This window comes from Colletes gigas, unplaced genomic scaffold (assembly GCF_013123115.1).
Source record: "Colletes gigas isolate AHSC1104 unplaced genomic scaffold, ASM1312311v1 Colletes_gigas_Sc00004, whole genome shotgun sequence".
Classification (NCBI taxonomy): Eukaryota; Metazoa; Arthropoda; class Insecta; order Hymenoptera; family Colletidae; genus Colletes; species Colletes gigas.
Genome location: NW_025106633.1, coordinates 2750929 through 2771017, shown reverse-complemented (window position 1 = coordinate 2771017; position 20089 = coordinate 2750929). Strand labels below are relative to the sequence as shown.

Below are 20089 nucleotides of genomic sequence, written 5' to 3'. Positions count from 1 at the left end.
AAGCAAACGATCGCCAGTGTATATAAAAATATTATGAAACAATTTCGATCGCGAGCCAGCAGTCGGTCCCAGAGTCGTATCGCTTCCGGCAAAGACGTAGTGTCGCTCAGGAGCGGGTCCAGCGGCCACGGAAAGTAAAAAAATAGGGTCAAGCTTGAGGCGTCCGTCGCATGAAACGACTCACGGCGTCAGGGTATTGTCGGTATCCGCATAACAGCGGACCTCGGAGGCGGAACACAGTGGGGATCCCGCGAAGGAAGAAGAAAACGAAACCGTCGCCGTAGGAGAGGGACGGTTTTCGAGAGGCGTGGGGGAGGCGAGCCGTGTGCCCCAAAGGGGAGTGGTAGAGTCGATCGTGGTCGTTCTATGCGAACAAAGAGGTGTAACGTGGGGGGTATGCGAGTTGGGCCCGGGTGGCGAAGGCGAAAGCATGTCGCGTATATAAGGCGACGAACCGCCGGCAATCAGCATCCAGTTCACTTCTGGACGCACCTGGAATATCTCGAGAGCAAAAATGAGAGTCCTGGTACGTCGCCGCGCACACCGGATCCGACCGTCGTGTTCAAAATCCGGGAACCGGAAAGGGGGTTCGAGAAACCAGTGATCAGAAACGGGGGATAGGCACAAGAGAGACACGCACGCGTTCGTCGCAGTGAACGGTTTCCACGATGGAGTGCCTGGCAAATCGGGACCAGTGAAATTCCCGTTAAAACGGTCTCGGTTTAATTGGAAGATCGGTGAAATTCGAGATCCGTCGTTTCCCAATCGACCGAGGCGTCGTGTCTCTCTCGTCCAGGGCCCGTTTGCATTAACGCGTTCTACCACCGACAGTTTCGGTGGGTCTCGAACGGAGGATCGTCGTTTTTAAACGTTGGATATCCGTTTGAAACCCGCTCGATGTTCCACGCACGGAGATTTACCGATTTGTCCGCGGGTTCGGTCGATCTTCCTCGGGAGAAGGACGATCGATCAAACTTGCAGATAAATATCCGGTAAACCTGGTATATGGACAACTTAAAACCGTTTATAGACGGAGAGGATTATCGGAGACTTAACCGCAGGTTCGATGGATCATCTTTCTTGCTAGTGTTTTACGCATGAGAGACGGTCTATCGAGTTCGTAGATAATCCGCGTACGAGCAGCTTCAAACAGCCCTGTGCAGGCAGAGAATTATCGGGGGTTTGCCCCCGCGGGGGCGACCAACCCTTTCACGAGGGTAAACCTTCGGTAAACCTCTATCGAGCATGGGTTGAAACAGCTGATACGCGTAGAGGATTACAGAAGGGGAAAAATCTGCAGGTCTCCGATAAATCTCGATCGTTTTCGAGCGCAAGGGTCCATAACCCAAAATCGAAATCGAAATCGTCCGGATCCGTTTTCGACCGGTTTCTCGAGTCGCTTTCGTTCTCGTTGGCGACCAGTCTCCTAACCGCGAGACACTGACGTCCGTGTGGTTTGCAGATCTACGCGACGGCGTTCGCCGTTCTGGTCTCGTCCATTTGGGCCACGGAGGCCGAGAAGTCGGAGACACCCGCAGCGGAGAAGTCGACGAAGAAGCAAGAGAAGCGGGGTCTGTTGGGTCTGGGTTACGGCGGTGGCTACGGCTACGGTTATGGCCACGGCTACGAAGGCGGCTACGACATCGGCGGCGGTGGCCACGGCGGTTTGGAGGTGGGCGGCGGCTACGGCGGTTATGGCGGTTATGGCGGTTATGGCGGTTATGGCGGCTACGGCGAACACGTCAAGACCCTGACCGTCGTGAAGAACGTCGCCGTCCCGTACCCGGTGGAGAAGCACGTGCCTTATCCCGTCGAGAAGCCGTATCCGGTCGCCGTGAAGGTCCCGGTACCTCAGCCCTACCCGGTGGAGAAGCCCTATCCAGTCAAGGTTTACGTGAAGGTTCCAGTCCCGGTTCCGCAACCCTACCCAGTGGAGAAGAAGGTTCCGTATCCGGTTCAGGTGCCAGTCGACCGTCCGTACCCCGTGAAAGTAGCAGTCCCGCAACCGTACCCCGTGGAGAAGACCGTGCACGTCCCAGTTCAGGTACCAGTGCCTCAGCCGTACCCGGTCGAGAAACCCTACCCAGTGCCAGTCAAAGTTCCGGTCCACATACCCTATCCAGTCGAGAGAATAGTCCACGTCAAGGTCCCGGTCGACCGTCCGGTCCACGTGCCGGTACCCAAGCCTTACCCCGTGCACGTCGACAGACCGTACCCGGTACCAGTCGAGAAGCATGTACCGGTGCACATCAAAGTTCCGGTTGACAGACCGTACCCAGTACCGGTCGAGAAGCCGTACCCCGTTGCGGTGAAGGTGCCCGTCCCTCAGCCGTACCCGGTCGAGAAGCCTGTGCCCTACCCGGTCGAGAGGCCCGTGCCAGTCGAAGTCAAAGTACCGGTGGACAGACCGTACCCGGTCCATATCGAGAAACCAGTCCCGTACGCGGTCGAGAAGCCTGTTCCTTACCCGGTTAAGGTACCAGTAGCCGTACCCGTACACCACGAGCACGGTTACAGTCACGGTTACAGCAACGACTGGGCGGGCGGCCACGGTTATCATTAAGGTTATACGAAAATGGCGTCGATATTGAGTAGCTAGAACCGCCGATCGGACGGTGGACAGCGACCGGAGTAATCGACGAATTAACGATCGCACAGGGAGAAGAACGATACCGATTAGAACGTCGCCGTGGCGCGCGTCGATCCGCATCGCGTCTTTCTTTCGATAACCGGGTCGCCACGGGCGAGGACTTTCGGTTGGATCAAAGACGCCTCTCTCGGCCGACGCGCGTCACGTAGGAGAGATACTCGTTGTTGGAACCTGCCTTCGGTGACCTCCGCTCGCAAACAGCTCGCTTGTCTCACATTTTTTACCGATATAGCAGAGTATGTATTTTTTTACGAAATATAAATGTTAGTGATATAAAATGATTACCCTGATCGGTGTGTTTGATCCCGTCTCGTCGATCGTACGATCCGACCTTCCACCGTTTCCTCGTATTCCTCGACGACTCGACGATTTCCACTTTCATTTTCCGCGCGCATGACGACCCTCCGCCTTCGCGAGCCTGATCGTTAACCGGTCCGTAACGACGCTCGTCAGAAACTACGTCGTAGAACGTTTCCACCTCGGTACAGGCACATCCTGTTCGCAATCGAGAAGAATTCCTCCGAGGGGTACGCTCGTATCGAATAATTCCGATCGTTGGTGCAAGGCTTTCCATTGTGACCAATCTGATTTTTATTTCGAGTTAGGTTGCAAGCGAACAAGAAAGACGGAAAGGAGTGGCGGTTTGTCTTTGACTTTGTTACAGCAGGAATTCTCGTGTCCAAATAGTTACTTCTCGTAGGTCATAGGTGAAATGAAAATGTTACGCTGAATTGCAGACTTAACAGCTTAAGCTGTTCTCCCTTCTTATTTTGTAGTTTGAACTACGGTTGAAATCCTTTGCTCGCATAAGTATGCAAGATAACGCGTGAGGTACGCCGGTGACGTTGGATCGTTTGGTAATAAGTAGACAGTGGTTTATGCACGTAAGTTATGCAAAGAGCGTATGACATTTATGGACGTAAAATATACATACATGCAGGCAAAGTAAAACACTGTCACATTCTTTAAAAAAGTAAACATTTTTGCTCCGTTGTATATTTATTAATAACAGTGTTTGGAAAAACCATTGAACTGATTATTAAATTGTCCCTTCCTGGATCTTTTAACTCCACATCCAGGTATTCCGAGCGAATCTAGAATCATTATAAAATCGGCCAGCTCTGGGTCTCGGATACAAATCGTTTCTAATTTATTTTTCTACAAATAGGCCATGCCCGGAACAACGGCTAAACGCTTGCAACAGAACTTATGACAGTGCTGGGTAATTTATAGGGCCGGGGGATACATTCGTCGAGCCGGGTCACGATCGAGCGTGCGCTTTTCGCTGGTTTCGCGAGTTTACTTTGATCAGTTCGCGGTTGACCGACGATCCAGCGTAAACGTCGCACGGAATAAGTGGTCGTCGGGCCCCCGTACGGAAGTTTCTCAGGGTGGTTGGTCACGCGTGCACGGTCGAGATGGTTTTATCGACGACGCGAGATCGCACGGTGCAGCCGCGACCCAGTTCGCTCGCTGCCAACACGCCCCTGCCAAATCGATGCTCTTGATCACCCCTCGCGTCCACGTACCCTCGTAATTTGCACCGACGTGGCGCCCGACAGCTCGTTGCTTCTCAACTCGCTTCTATTTTCTGCGGGAACCTCGCCGAGCCCGACCCCGGCCAATGGAAATTACCCGGGACGGCTTCGATCCTACGACCAACCGACTTCCGTCTACGCAATAGGGTCTGCGAATCTTTCGAAACGTTCGAACGTTAGGCGTGTATATCGGTTGCACGACGGAACGCTCGTAAAACCGCAAAATATTGTAAATCCTAACGATAAACGTGTTCGAAATGATTACTGGAAACGATCGTAGATTATTGTTATTAACATCGAAGTCCGTCCTCCGGAACTTGGAACGAGCCACCGGAAAGTTTAGCAACAGCCTACACGGAACATTCAATTACCTTCGTTGCGCGTTTGTTAAGCAACCGCGTGGATGCGTCGGCGGCAAGGTACTCGATTTCGTATTCGTTCGCGTACGAAACTTCCTAACGATGGTAGAAGAACCGACCACATAGGCCGGAGTCCTCGAGAGAAGAAAGTCTCTCGAGGGATTAATTATCGAGCGATCGAACGGCGCGGTGGCCAGATCCTTCGATTGACTTCGTTAGTTCCGGCGGGGGTTTCCGTAACGGAAGGCGGCGGTGCATGTCGGAAGATCGCGCCTTCTCGTTTAATTCGTCCACGGTTAAGTTCCGCGCTATCGACCCACTTTGGCCGTGCCCAACCGGCCACTTGACTCGCGAACGACTTACGTGCTTGTCCATTGGACGAGCCAACCGTGTTGTTATGCAACCGACCCGTTGCCGCACGCGACTCCGTCCGAGGCTGAAAGTGAGAGACCTCCCTTCGCCTTCGACGAAAAGATCGCCGCGTGAGAAACTCGTGCGTTTTTTTTATGGCTACGCGAAACGGTCCCTTTCCCTTTCGATGATTCTTTACGGGCCAACGTTCCTGTTTCTCTTTCACCGTTGGACTTTGACACTTTCAATTTCTGTCGGCGTTGCGTCCCGATGCGGCAACGCGGAGGACAATGGCCAGTGTAGAAAGAAACGGAGATTAAACCTAGGTTAATTCTATCCGAGCAATTTTGTTCAAGGTTTTCACGAAAACTGACTGAAGCGTCAGGTCCTGCAGACTCCCTTAAATTTGGTATTCTGCAAGTGTTCAGAGAGAAACTGGTACCTTTCCCTTTCGATGATTCTTAGCGAACCAACATTGGCACTTTCAATTTCTATCGAGCTTATAAGTCAATGTGGTAATGTAGAAGATGATGGGTATTGAAGGAAAGTTGATTAGACCCAGGTTAAGAGAAGTACTGACCGTATCTAATAACTTGTTCTCGCATCTACTTGAACTTACAAGTTTCTACTCTCCATCGAGATATATTAGATACATGTGTTCTTTTCTACCCAGTAGATATGCTACCAGTTTTGTAAAACGCAAGATTTCTCAATTGTAAGGTGTTTATAGTGGATCTTGGGTAATTCTTTATCGGTTATAGTTTAGGAAAGCTTCTCTCACAGCTAGCAACGCGAACAGCAATCATGAGAAAATATCGCAGCGGTATTACAATATGTGGAACCAAGTACTCAAGATCATACTTTTGTCTAAACTGGAAGAGGACAATGAGCCCCTCTTTTCTCATCTTTGTTTCGTCTTGTATAGCAGTTGTACAACCTCGCTATTTCACCCTGCTTGGTATAGTTCTCCTATATACGTCACTTTTATTTTATTTAGCGAATAAAGTTGTAAAAAAAATGGCGCATCTCTATAGATGCTTTGTATTAAAGCCACAGAACACATGTGCTACCTATTGCATACTTGAATAGTTTTAAAATATTCTTATGTAATAATAAATAACGTTTATGTTTATTTATCACGCTTGAATTAGTTACCGCGCATTTCTTGGTCTAGCGGCCGCCTTTAAGAACTGTCTTTAAGAAACACCGTCGATCGTCGATAAGGTAGCACATGATATTTGTAGTAACAGGTACATACTAGAAACGATGTTACTGTTTCGCTATTCTTACGATTTTATTGGTTGAAATAAAATCTAACACACGTAAGGACGATCACGTTGTATTGTTTCAAAATATCAGTATCATTATTATCATATGCAACCTATAGAAGAAACTTTGCATGCAATGCTTCTTTCAGCCACCGCACAGATTGAGCGCTCGTGATGCACTTTACCAGCGCTCCTAGTGTTTGGAGTCAAAACTAAATATTAGGAGAATTGAATTGCTTCGGAAGCAATTAAAATTAGATCTCAGTGTCGACTCTAAACAAACCCAGATACGTAGGACGTGTATCGATCTCAAAATTTATTTATCTATTCCTCTTTAAAGTTTATTTAGTAAAATTCCAATCGAACAACAAGCACAGAACATTAGGAGAGTTATTTTGTATCTATGGGTAATATTTTACTATAAGGGGATAGAAATATTCACAGTCGTTCAGAACGTTTCTGTTTCGAGACATTGGCATCGTGTTTACGGTAATAAGAGACGAACGATATAACACGAATATAAACAGATCGATAGGAACGCTTGGTGAAACCGGTCACGTTTAGGTAATTAAATTTTGGTTTGAATTCTTCTACAGCTGTAATTTCTACCTGAGGCACCCTCGAGCGTAAGGGTCAACAATATTATTCGAGACTCGACGCTTAACCTTAGTTTCGGAAAAACATCGAGCATAGGAGATACTAGACCTTCCCCCTCCTGCCACCTAATTCGCGATGTCGCTGCTAATGGGACGGTCAACGGTGTCGTCACTGTTGTCATTCTTTGTCTGGAAATTGGTGCGGTAGGACGTGTCAACAATTTCACACATAATAAGATACGTATGTTTTACATATCTACATCTAATTGCTTCTCATCTAATTAATACGTCTTTCGGTCACTCTCTAATGTTGCCTTGTATAAAATTAATACATTTTTATTACGAATTGAATGAGAATCGTGAAGAAAGTTGAACCGGCTTCGCGCATTTTTTCCGACATCTAACTGGTATTGATCGTCGTTATTTTTCTGTAAATGGAATCGTATACAATCTCGTACAACGTATTTCAAGTTCGATCCTTGTTTAATTGCGATATAGGTGCATTTATATTAACGCATTCAATCAAAATTTGTATTTTATTTCTGTTACAGCTTCTGTGGCGACAGCGGCGCTCTACATTACCGCCAGTAGGATAGAATCTAGGTTTTCGAATGTTAGAAGAGTTTGAATTAACGTTTTGTTCATTGCTAGGATTCATTTTAACGGAAATTGTTTAAACATCGAGTCGGTTTAATAAAAGCTTCTCGGGACAGAAGTTGAGCTCTTTCTGATTTTGAGGACGCCACCTATCGTGAACGCCATGACAGAAGTATCGAATCGAACGAATCATCGATTATTGGCAAACTCTAACTTGGTAAATTAAATAACATATCCATACTTGTTTATATATTATTGTCTGCTTATTGAATTTCTACACTTCGTAAGTACAAAATATAATTACGTGACAGTTCCGTCTTAAGATTAAACAAGATTTAAACGACAAAGATTAAATAACAAAATTTTAATATCAAAAGGCTGCAATATAATATTTTTAAGTAAAGAAATTTATGGTTCTAAACAAACAGTATTTCCATTGATAAAAAAATAAGAAAAATAGGAAAGCACACGGTGCTTGTGTAATATTTATTATTTCCCTTCCCAGTTTACAGTTTTTCTTTCAGGAATTTTGATGACCGCGCGCAATGCGGTTAATAGAGTCAGTGTGCATTGCGTAGACAGTTTATTGTTTTTCGAAGCATAATGGCTTCGAGTAGTGTTTCGTTTATAGTTTAGGCACACGCGAAGGTAGAATCAGTGTCTTTTGCGCAGTTGTAAATTTTTTTCCAAAACTCTTTGGTTTCTAAATCGCGACAGTAGAGTCACTTGTTCGTCGATCTTAAGTTTCCATCGCGTTGATTTACTATTTTCTTTAATATTTTTGTCAATTATTTTTTTGAAAAGTAGACTTACTCGTTACCGGTATTAGAATCAGTGCATCACTGAAGAGGAGTTTTGGGCGATGCTCCACGAGCAAAAGATGTAAGTATCGCTCAATTTTTAATATGTAGAGACTTTTGTATTAAATTAAAAATCTCTATAATTTTAACACGCCATTATAATTGTTTCCTTGTTTTTTCAGATTCTAGATCTCATCCTTTGTAAGTAGGAATTCAGCAGGACCATGCAGACGACTTCGTGGATGACTTCTACTGGGCAGCAAAGCTTCGTCATCAACACAAAGGTATATTCTCCATCGCAGTCAACGATCGGTGAGTCTTATATGATTTTTGTTAGATCGTTTATCAAATCGTATTTCTCGCCATGTTTAGTTTTAATTCTCATACTTGATGGCGTTATAGATTAATTTCATTCTGAATCAATAATGTTGGACTTGACACCGAAATAGTAACAGTCTAAAGTAAAGTTTCTCATTTTTTTTTTTGTTTTTTAATTTCCTGATTGTTACGTCTGTGATTAAAATAATCGACGATTGCTAAATTCAATTATAATTTCTGCTGCTTCCTTCGTTTGCTAGCTTTACCAATTCAGTAGTTCAAGTGACTATAGTTCCCAAGATCACCGTTCTTTAAACGGAGAGGTCGCTCGAAAACCACTGGTTTTTTACCAAGTCGGTATTTCAGTTTGTCTGGGTTAAATTCTACAGAAAATTCACGAATTCAACTTCTAATTTAATATTAATATATTTTTTTTATAAATTCAATCCACGTCGCATGTAAAATTGAATCGATTTTCTGTCTGTTCCAACTAAACTACAATCTGTAATATATTTCGTGTTTAATTGTCCTTTAATTATAATACGCGTACATCTACCATTTGCTTTAAATCAGCATTTTATTACTGTTACTGGCTTTAATTGAAATACAAATGCAAGTTACGTGCTATCGATATATGTATAACCGGAAGTGCATTGTTCGGATTTCTGTTGCAATTAGATCTTAAAATAATTTCCATAATAACACTGTTCGAGGTAGAACGAGTCGTCTTGGATTACGCGCGCGTTTCTGAAAACTCGTTTAGTATGCATCCATCGAAAGTGAAGGCGGGAAAGCATGTTAAAGACGTGGAACGAACGAGACACCGTAAAATTATACTGCGTTTCTATGTATATCAGTACCTTCGACTATCGGCACGTGTATCTGAAACGTATCGCGTGTCCTCGGGCCATTGCTCGTACTAACAATCCATCGGGTAGTGTAACAAATTGATATTGCGTCTCGCCAATTTCGAAATCTCGCGTTCTTATTATTTTCTATCGCGAGACCTGTTAAATGGTTCGCGAAAAGAAGGTTATTAAGCTTCTGCCAACATCGTCTGTAATCCTTAAAATCACAAAAAGACAAGAATGCATTATCGCAGACGTCGTTAACACCGATGCACTTCTACGCGCCACAGTTGTATTCGAATTAAATTAAAGAGAAAACGGATTCAATTTGTCAGAAAGTTGCTTTTGCGAATTCAAGATTACGCGTTTCGATTCCTTTCAAAATTCTTTTTCTGTCTGAATATTACACGCTGAAATATTCCTAAACGTCCGCTAATATTCGTCTTAGAGCAGAGGCATTAGGTCGTTAAAGGATAATAAAATGAAAATTATTCCACTTCTTTTACAAAATTACTCTGATTTGTTTCGAAAAGAAATTGCTCTCTTCTCCTTAAATAGAATTAAGCATAATGAGGCGGTGTGCAATCCTCGGCGCATTAAAATATCTCTCGTTCGATAAAAAAAAATGATGGTTAAAAACAAACGATATTAAGCATGGTTCGTAATCATCGCGTGTTCGTTGTGAAATCCTGGCAAAACGATTTCTGTTACTGCGATCGTCGTTTTCTCCGCGGCCGGAGCGTCGACTACTCCTGTTACGTCTACCATCGCGAACTGTCCACAGCGTTCTGCGATTATGGCTGCGATGGCGACACAGTTTCTGTCGACAGAATACGCGGCCGTGAAAGTTCTCGACGAGTTTTTGCTTTATGCCTTTCCGGTCCTTACCCCGGAAGGCTGCAAACATCGTTTTTAATGACGCGAGTATTTGCAACTTGTACAGATACCATTTCTTTCCCGTGTCACACTCCATTAATCCATTAGTAACGATAATGATAATAAATCTTTGTCGTAGCAACGACGTATACATTAAGAAATTCAGATTTGAGGGAGACAAAAATGAAAAGCGATGAAAATGAGTTTAATTGCTCTGATAAAAGTGAAACGCGATGCAATTTATGAGCTTTACTGTGAACCTTATATAGGAATATTTTGCTATTTAGTTGTATAATTCCACGTTAGTAATTTCTACTGTCTCTTATTGCGTAAGTTTTACGTCTTTCTGATTTTTTTCTTATTTAATATGAGCGATTGGCAATTTTAACACCTTTAAAAATTGAAGTAGGTAGCTTCGATTTAAAAATCATAGACTTTGTGAAAATGAATATTAAATATCACATGTTTTTAAAGTGAATAGAAAGGTTTGATCCACGTTGCACTATCTGAACGTTAAATCTCATTCCTTTATTTCGTTTTTTAAGTTTCTGTTACCATAAATAAAATTTTATTATGTCGCCAACGGAGTTCAAAGGATCAGGCACACTGATCCGTTGAATAGAAATCGTTGGAACAATTACCCCGCCGTTAACCAAGGATCGTTATCATTCGCTTTCGATTTCTGCGTGACTCGCATCGCGAACGATCGCGAGTTCTCCACAGAATGCATTTCAAGGTCGCTACCAGGAAGAAAAATCCGTGTCGCAAAAGGCGTGAAAGAACGACGTGGATTTCGCGGAACATGTTCATCGGGGTCTGGTGTCTTTTTGTTTGCTAGATCGATGGAGTGTATCACTACGTATCTCAAACGGACAGAAAAAGAAAAGAAAATCGACAACAAAATGTGTAATAATTGGAAATAAACATTGATTGAATCAGTGGAGACCATAAAAGAAACTGAAAATTTTTTATATCATCAATGAAAATATGGATTGGACGCTTGATTAGTCCACAAAATATTTGTATTAAATATGATTAAACGAGTTCACGGTTTATTTAAATCGCTGAAAAAATGAACGAACCAGTGCCAGATCTACTAGAAAGACATTGTTGTTGGGAATAGTTTCACTATCGACAGGCTCGCGAGACGCGAAAGCGATCCACCCCACTTTAGAAAAGTTCGGGTTCGCGTGCAGCCTCCGTATTGGCATCGAGAGACGCGTATATAAAAGCTGGCAAGTCCACGCTACTGATTTTACTCGCTGCTAATTCGAAACGCTCGCTATCGGATTTAACCTTTGAAGAAATCTGTCGAACGTATCCTCGAGGATGGATCGCACGGTACGTTTCGTGGGTGACAGGTTCGACGACAGAATCGGATCGAAGTGACCGGTTATTGGGCGCACATTGTGACAGTGGCATTCGCATATCCGAGAGTGAAATTTTTTACTTTCTAACGGGGTAACGCGTCCCGGTTCGATCTGTCGAAACATTTTTAGATTATTACAGCAGAGATGTTTAATCGTTTTGTAGAGCAATATCGCGATCGTCCTGTTACTCTTCGTCGCGACGTCGGCGAGCCTCGCTATATGTCGCAAGGACGATCAAACAACCACCACGACTACAGAAAAGTCCCTCGATCGGGGAAAACGTGTCCAGGATTCGGACGAGAAGACAAACGACACCTTGCAGAGGAACGTTCGAGGGTCAGATTCAGCGAAATCGATAGGAAAACGTTGTGCGTAAACTCAGAGTAGACGAAACTGCTCCTCCAGTTAATCCTAAAGCCTAACACCCTTGAAAATTCATTATCTAAGAACGAAGCATCCCCTTAAGCATTTTAGAAATTAATCGGTTTAAATGATCGCAGTCGATCCTTACAACGAACCCGCGGAGACAACGCAAACGGACGCTGAACACCTAGACGAGTCCCTGCACGCCGAGCATCTGGACGAGGGTAAGGCCTTCTCCGGCGAGTCGTTCCATTCGGACCAAGATGATCCTTCAAAGGAGCAGGTTCTCGGTCACGACGTGCTCGAGGACGTGCACAAGATGGTGACGGTAATAAAGAAGGTGGCGGTACCGTTCCCGGTGGTGAAGAACGTTCCTTACCCGGTCGTCAAGAACATCCCTTACCCCGTCAAGGTTCCGGTACCGCAACCCTATCCGGTGGAGAAACAAATACCATATCCCGTGAAGGTTTTCGTGAAGGTACCGGTGAGGATTCCCAAACCGGTACCAGTGATCAAGGAAGTACCGTATCCGGTCCAGGTACCGGTAGATCGTCCAGTACCGGTCAAGGTTTATATCCCAGAACCGTATCCGGTCGAGAGGAAGGTCCACTATGGGGTGAAGGTGCCTGTGCCGGAACCATTCCCTATCGAACGTAAAATACCGGTACCGATCAAGGTTCCAATACACGTGGCACAACCGTACCCAGTCGATAAGGTGGTCCATTATCCTTTGAAGATCGAAGTGGAACGACCGATCCCAGTGCCTGTACCCAAACCTTATCCCGTACCAGTGGAGAAACCCGTACCTTATCCGGTCGAGAAGCCTGTGCCAGTTCCAGTAAGGATCGAAGTGCCTCGACCGGTGCCGGTACCAGTCGATAAACCGGTTCTCGTCAGGGTGAAGGTCAAGGTACCGGCACCCTATCCAGTCGAGAAACACGTACCGTACGCTGTGGAGAAACCTGTGCCAGTACCCGTGAGGGTGCTGGTCGACAGACCCATACCCGTACAGGTGGCCAAACCTGTGGCTTATCCCGTCGAGAAACCGGTACCTTATCCTATCAAAATACCGGTCGAGATACCGAATCACCACGACGAAGGCGTCATCGAGTCCTCCGCCTACGAGCATCACTCTTGGAAGCGGAGAATCGATAACAGACCTTGGGTAAATTTCTCTTGGGGAGAAAATAAGAAACAGATTTAATTGCAATCTTTTACACATATGGTATTGAATTTTGTTTAAATTTGTTCGTACAATGCCCAGAGAAAGAAGAGATTTTTCTTTTACGAATACATACCTCATAAATAGTTGTTTCGTTAAGTGCAGTTTATCTTTACGACTGACCAAAGAAATTTTCGTTGACTTGTACAGAGACACTTATCCGACATGCAAGTTAAATTTCTTACGTTTGAATTAAAAAAAAGCTTGTGTATTTATTTTTATAGATCGTTAGTTAACGAACAGGACGAAATTAAATGTTCCATTGCGTTTACATGGGTTTACATGCGTTTACTGTTAATAAAGTATCAACATTGTAATTTGTACTATCATATTGATTTATTGTACATTTCCCACAAGGTTTTTTATATCGATTTTATTATTATTACCGATGAATGTTAGAGGCACAATATTTGAAATATTCTCGAAGAAGGAGGTGTATATTTATTCCCAGATTTCAAACGTTGCAGTTTGCTCGATAAGAGCATAAGTAAACCAGCGACGCCATCTTTGACGCGCTGCTACTCACTATAAAATGCATTTCTACTAAAAAGTGCAGGAGAATGCAGCGCGTATCGACGGTATCGTATCTATTTTAGTGCCGGTGCATTCCACGAGAGGTTGTACGATTTAAAAATAAACGAATTTTTGTAGAAATAAAACTGAACCTGCCTGCTAAATTAACTTCCATCGCTGAAAGGGTCTAGCAGAATAAGCATGGTAAAAGTACCCCCAAACCAAATTGAACAGGGTTAAGGTTAATACCACTCGATAGCTGGTTCGAAAAAACTCCTTTTCACAGAGTTTTAACCCTATCTACTACAGGGGTAATTACGGGGTGAAAATCATTTTTTGGTTTAACCTTAATATTTCCCGTTCTGCTCAATTAAAAATTATGAAAAAAATCATAGTTATTCTATAGATTGATGTACATATTCAAGAATTTTTTCAGAATTTTTGGTTGCAAATTCGATTGTCAAAAAATTCGAAAAGTCACTTGATAACTTCGACAAAAAATTGCCGGTTTTCGAATTTTTTGAAAATCGTATTTGCATCCAAAAATTCTGAAAAAATTCTCGAATATGTACATCAATCGATAGAGTAACCATGATTTTTTTCATAATTTTTAATTGAGCAAAACGGGAGATATTAAGGATAAACCAAAAAATGATTTTCATCCCGTAATTACCACTATAGTAGAGATACCGGGTTGAAACTCTGTGAAAAGAAGTATTTTTGAACCATCTATCGAGTGGTATTAACCCCGTTCAATTTGGTTTGGGGACACTTTTACCCTTTTCAATTCGTTTGATCGGCTACCGCGACGTGAAAGCGTAACTCGGTTTTAATTCCGTACGAGTGCAGTAATATTCCGTTATAAAATTGCGAGTCAACCTGGAAACCAGTACTTCCACGAACGTGCAATTTAGATCGACGACGCGAGACCTTTTCTCCGTAAACACAGTGGAATCTAAAAGTCGCCAGTTCCATTCCAGTCACGTATCTTCCTCGCCTCGATGAAATTGCATCGCGGCTGATCGTGCTGTAATTGATTCCCGTAAAACAAACGAATCGCCGCGACGAGCACATAACTTCCAACATTGATCGATGCGTTCTACGTAATCGATGTTAATATCAACTGGCACGGAACGACCTACTTTAAGTATAATTAAATTAAATTATCGTACGTGGTCGATGCAAATTATTAAACTTGATTTAAAAAGTTTACGATGCTTGTTCAAAAAATCATCTGTTGGATGACAATACAAATTTTATTTATGATAGGAAATATTTCAGAATGAGTAAATAAAAATTTATCTATTTAATGAGATAAGTCTGATAAATTTTGTGATTAAATTTTGTCGATCTCTGGTCTGGAATTATTTATCACAGAAAGGCTCCTTTATTATAATAAGTGTCGGGGTTGGCACTTATCACGCATTGAAGTCACTGCAGCGATCTATGAGAATTATAATACGTTTATGGTCTTAGAATATGAAATATTGCAGCATTATTGATCTGAACTTTTCACTATACGACTCACGATTTTCCCCTGTAATTGTACAAGCTTTCAAGAACCCTATTTACATTTTACAGTTAACAAGGTTATTAAATCTGTCTTCTGTCGTCCAGTTTTTTAAACTTCGCGTCACAAATACAACCACATTAACTTCCCAAACACGGTCGAACTCTCCTAGCTGGTTCACTTTCAAGACGAAGTAATCTCTTCTCAATGAAATCGATTCACATTTGTTCGAAATTTGACTTCTTCCACTTGTTTCTCCTTAAACCGTGTCCTCGCATCGCAAATAGAAAATGACGAACTGCGCACAACGGTTTCTAATTCGCCTGACAAAGCGTACGAAGAAAGTAGCATGGTTTAAAATGGCAAAGCTGTCGGAGAGAAGTTTTATACCGGTTTCGGTTTCACTGAACTTGCACGAGAAACTCGACGGGGCGGGCGATCGACGAAGATCAAGAACGAAGGAATAGACGTGAGACGACTGTACGATCAATCTTGTCGAATATAAATTCAACGCTGCGGAATCGCAGGGGACAATCGGTCATTGTTTACGAAAAGGGTTCGAAGTATTTCGCGGACTAACTGCTCGAGGAAACGCGTCTTCCCGTTGGTACAAGCTTCGTCCAGTTTTACGATTGTCCATAGAAAGTGAACATTCGCTTTCATCTGTCAAACGTACACAGCGTCGCCATTCTGGCGTGCTTTTCATGAGATTAATGAGCCAGAACCCGGTAGCCAATGAACCTGCCTCGTAAATACACGGTAACGCAAGACGTTCCTGATTCTTTTCAGTACTAGAAACTTGTAACAAAATTTTGCGAATGGGAAACTGCGTGTGCCCCACAGTACTCAAGCGTGGAAAATAGAGTAAGAACTAACTTAGGAAAATATATTAATTATACAGTAGCTTGTTTCGTACAGACAAACCCAATCATCGGGGTGAAAATCGTAGAAGGAATTTTTTATTTAGCAGGATAACAGTTTCCAATTCGTAGTCTAACTAAAAATAAAAAATATCTTTGCTATTCTTTTCAGAAGTAAACAGAAACATTTCCACCACTCAGTGTTGGTTATTAACATAAGTTTGGCATCGATCGTCCGATTTTTCAGAGTTCGAGAAATAGATTGTATACACACCCAGTTGTTGGGAGATAAATTTGTCACTTTGAGCGAACGGAAGCCATAAGTTCTTCCGCGACGATAATTCGGTCGCTGTACGATTCTCGAAATTTCTTTTCTCGGCGCGCACAACCGTTTTACGAGCACCAATAACGAATGCCTGCACGTTCAGCGTCGCGGCGTCGCTTCCGCGGTGTGTCAGGCTCCGGTTAACTAATTTACACGGAAGACAATGGCCGCTTGACCGTGGATAATTGTCGCGAAGGAGTTAACGCGAGCCTATAAAGGTGCAAAAGCTGGTCGAACGGGCGAAAGTCGTTCACGGTATATAAATAATACTGGAACTCCGTTCCGTTTGGATTCAGTGCACCTTGATCCATCGACTCGGCTGGAAACGTCTCGTCATGGTTGGTAGCCTGGCCTTTTTAAACCCTTCTCGTAATGAATTTTAATCTTCATCGCGAGAGATACAATTCTTGACGAATTTTTTCTCGAATAAAGTTATTACAATTTGAATTAATTCCTCGAAATCCTTCCCGAACTTCTGCTAACTTTTCTGTCGTACTCTTTTCACGAGTAGCAAAGCGTCGTCGTCGCGATCCTGTGCCTGTCGATAGCTCTGACGTGTTCGGCCACTCGAAAAGAGGACTTGGAGAGGGCCGCGGAGTTGGCGGTGGAGAAGGCAGCCGAAAGGGCCGCTGAAAGGGCAGTGGAGAAAGCCCTGGAGAGCGGGAACACTACCACGGAGTCGAAAACCGTGAAAGACACCCACACGAGCATCAGGAAGACACCGTACTACGAAGAATCCACTACCTCCGAAGAATTCAGAGGCAAGAACGAGTCTCTTCGACACTCCTGCGAGGAAGACAAAGAGGACACGCGGGATGACACCGAAGACTGGACGAAGTTCTCGAGGAGACTCAAGTCGAGTCCTTTCGAGGGCTGGTCCAGCCGAATGGATTGGAAGAGATTCCCCAGAAGCGAATGGGCTCCCGAGGCCTCTCCGTGGGTGAAGCCCAAAGTGATAACGATAGAGAAGAAGGTTCCGGTGCCGGTTACCGTCGAGAATAAGGTGCCCTATCCTCTGTACAAACCCGTCCCCTACGAGGTGAAGGTCCCGGTGCCCCAACCGTACACGGTGGAGAAGAAGGTACCGTTTCCCGTGAAGGTGTTCGTGAACGTACCGGTCGAGGTGCCGGAGCCCTACATCGTGGAGAAGAAAGTGCCGTACGAGGTGAAGGTCGATCGACCGGTACCGTACAAAGTCGAGGTTCCCGTCCCGCAACCGTACACCGTCGAGAAAAAGATACCGGTGGAGGTGAAGGTGGCGGTGCCGCAGCCATACCTGGTCGATAAGGCAGCACCCTACGAGGTGAAGGTGCCCGTCAAAGTCCCGGAACCGTACGAGGTGGAGAAGAAGGTGCCTGTGCCGGTTAAGGTCCTCATCGATCGACCTTATCCAGTGCCAGTGCCCAAACCGTACCCCGTGCTCGTCGCCAAACCTTACCCAGTACACGTGGCCAAACCTTATCCCGTCAAGGTCAAGGTGCCGGTCGATGCACCTTACCCGGTGCCCGTAGAGAGCCCCGTACCCGTTCCAGTCAAAGTCCCAGCCCCCGAACCCTACGTCGTGGAGAAACCTGTCCAGGTGGAAGTGAAGAAACCCTACGCCGTGCCGGTCAAAGTGCCGGTGGACAGGCCCTACGAGGTGTACGTGTCGAAACCGGTACCCGTCCCGGTGGAGAAACCTTTTCCCTATTGGGTGCAGGTGCCGGTACCGGTGAACTCTGACTGGAACGGAGGCGGAGGTCACGGGTTCCACGACAGAGACGGCTCCGCCGGGAAAGAAAAGCGATCGGGAACCGGTAACGGATCCACGAGGCCCGGTAGACCTCGCAGAAGGTTTCGTCACTGAGTCTTCTTGCATCGACAGAGACAATTTTCGATTGTGTTTAGAGTTTGTTTTTATTTATTTTTAACGACGTGGAATGTTTAAGATGAGGTTTCTTTTTGTGACACTCCGGCGCGGGTAGAGTAGTGGAGAACAGGAGGTGCCAGAGTCTTGATAACGAAATTTCAAATAATTGGATATTATTTGATTATTTTTGTAGCCTCGTAGAAATTCTGTGCACCGTTATTCGGCATAGATCACGAACTTTGAACTACTTTTGTTACCTAATAATCGTAAGCGTAGTGTTAGTTATTTGAAACAAGAACGATTTGGTATAACGATCGAATTAATTTAACGATCAGACTTATTTTACTTTCTCTTGCTCCTATTAGTGTACAAGATGAACTTGATAATGGTGTATTATTTGGTTTCATCGAGCGAACACGATATATTTCCACAGAAATGTTCCTTCGTGTTAAAGACTTCTCTTTTGCATTCTTCCTGAAGCACATTATTTATCAACGTTCGGGATACTAAATATTAATTAAGCTTCACATTCTTAATTTAGAAGAGTACGAATAGTCGGCATTACTTTCGTTTTAGTTACTCATAGTTTCATGGTAAATATAAATTCTGTTTTCTCTTATCTCTGCTACATCTTATTACTTGACGAACATGTTAGATTACAATTTTCTACATTCTATTTAATTAATGATTTTCTTCTCTGATGTTATTTCTTTGGATACAAAAAAATGTCATGATAACTTTATCGTGCTCGGTCGATAGATCAAACAGTACGCGCAATTTTCTTTAATCGCTTCAACTTTCTAAACGCGTATTCGAAATCTTCGCGATGCGTCTCGTAGCCTCATGATCGAATCTCATCTATAATTCTATCAATTTATTCACACTGTGAAAATTGCTAAATTGTATCGTATAGATCGAACTATTACAGTAATATTGCAACAGAAACTATACAGAAAGTCGATTGCATGAATGTTAACATCAGAATGACTATTTTGCAACCTAATCCTAAGTATGTCTGTAGAAGGTTGTATCGATGATAATTCTTATGGACAGAAATAGATGTTTTCTATTCGATGGAAATAAAAATGTAGGGTCGTACAGGAGCGTATGTTTTCAACCTGTCTGGAATGTCCTTCGTATTTATTAACTCCCGCATGGCAAATAACCGTTCGAGCGACTATCGCGTGGATTTCTCACGAGCTCGTATGCATAAACCTTTGATCGGCCTTTTTTCTCGAGAAATTCTTCGCGAGGAAGTGCTCTGCCGCATCCCATTACCATCGCGATCGCGAATTCTTCACGCGTTCCGTTGCGTACTCGATGGAATACGAAATGCTGCGGTAAAATCGAGCAAACTCTGGCTATTGCCTTTCGCTGATCGTGAGAGGAGCAACGAGTCTCGCGGAAAAGAGATTATCCGTCGATCACGTATCGTAAACACTCATTTAATTGCATTCATAACAGCCAGATACTCTTCTTCCGGTCACTGGCGCGTCCAGCAGGAAGGTGAAAGGGCTTCTAATTATTCGAAATTTATTATGGTCGTAAATTTTTCACGTTACAAAAGATTGTAATAGTTGCAGATATAACTGTAACAATTATATCATTTTCGCTCTGTTTCCCTATAAATAAAAATCTTACAGCTGCATTTCGAGTTGGTAGCTACGCAACAATAAATCCAACCATACCTTGATGCCTTAATATTTTTAAAAAGTAAATATTAAATACAGGTTTGTAAAGTGATGTATGAATTGGTACGCACTGGCCCTAACGCTGAATTCCTACAACGCGGGTTAACAATTTTAGAGGCTCGGAATTTCTATCCTCTTTTTATCCTGGCATTCCTTGGTTCAATAATTTATGGAACTTGCACGTT

At 43.8% G+C, this 20089-nt stretch overlaps 3 protein-coding genes across 5 annotated transcripts in view; 2 read left to right on the top strand and 1 right to left on the bottom strand.

Annotated features, from left to right (window-relative positions):
* LOC122394838 (angiotensin-converting enzyme) overlaps positions 1–20089 on the bottom strand; it is a 58140-nt gene that overhangs the window by 20999 nt on the left and 17052 nt on the right. The window lies entirely within an intron of this gene.
* LOC122394839 (proline-rich protein 4-like) lies at positions 411–2745 on the top strand. Its single transcript, XM_043391986.1, has 2 exons — positions 411–526; positions 1463–2745. Exons 1-2 carry the CDS (start codon positions 515–517, stop codon positions 2561–2563), a joined length of 1113 nt encoding a protein of 370 aa, XP_043247921.1. The 5' UTR covers positions 411–514; the 3' UTR covers positions 2564–2745.
* On the top strand, positions 8384–18210 carry LOC122405094 (titin-like). Its single transcript, XM_043409595.1, has 4 exons — positions 8384–8443; positions 11735–11939; positions 12072–13099; positions 16876–18210. Exons 1-4 carry the CDS (start codon positions 8384–8386, stop codon positions 18208–18210), a joined length of 2628 nt encoding a protein of 875 aa, XP_043265530.1.

Coding starts and splice junctions, on each gene's coding strand:
- LOC122405094 (XM_043409595.1), top strand. CDS start 8,384: ATGCAGACGACTTCGTGGATGACTTCTACTGGGCAGCAAAGCTTCGTC. Junction 8,444..11,734: donor GCTTCGTCATCAACACAAAG/GTATATTCTCCA, acceptor ATCGTTTTGTAG/AGCAATATCGCGATCGTCCT. Junction 11,940..12,071: donor GAAATCGATAGGAAAACGTT/GTGCGTAAACTC, acceptor AAATGATCGCAG/TCGATCCTTACAACGAACCC.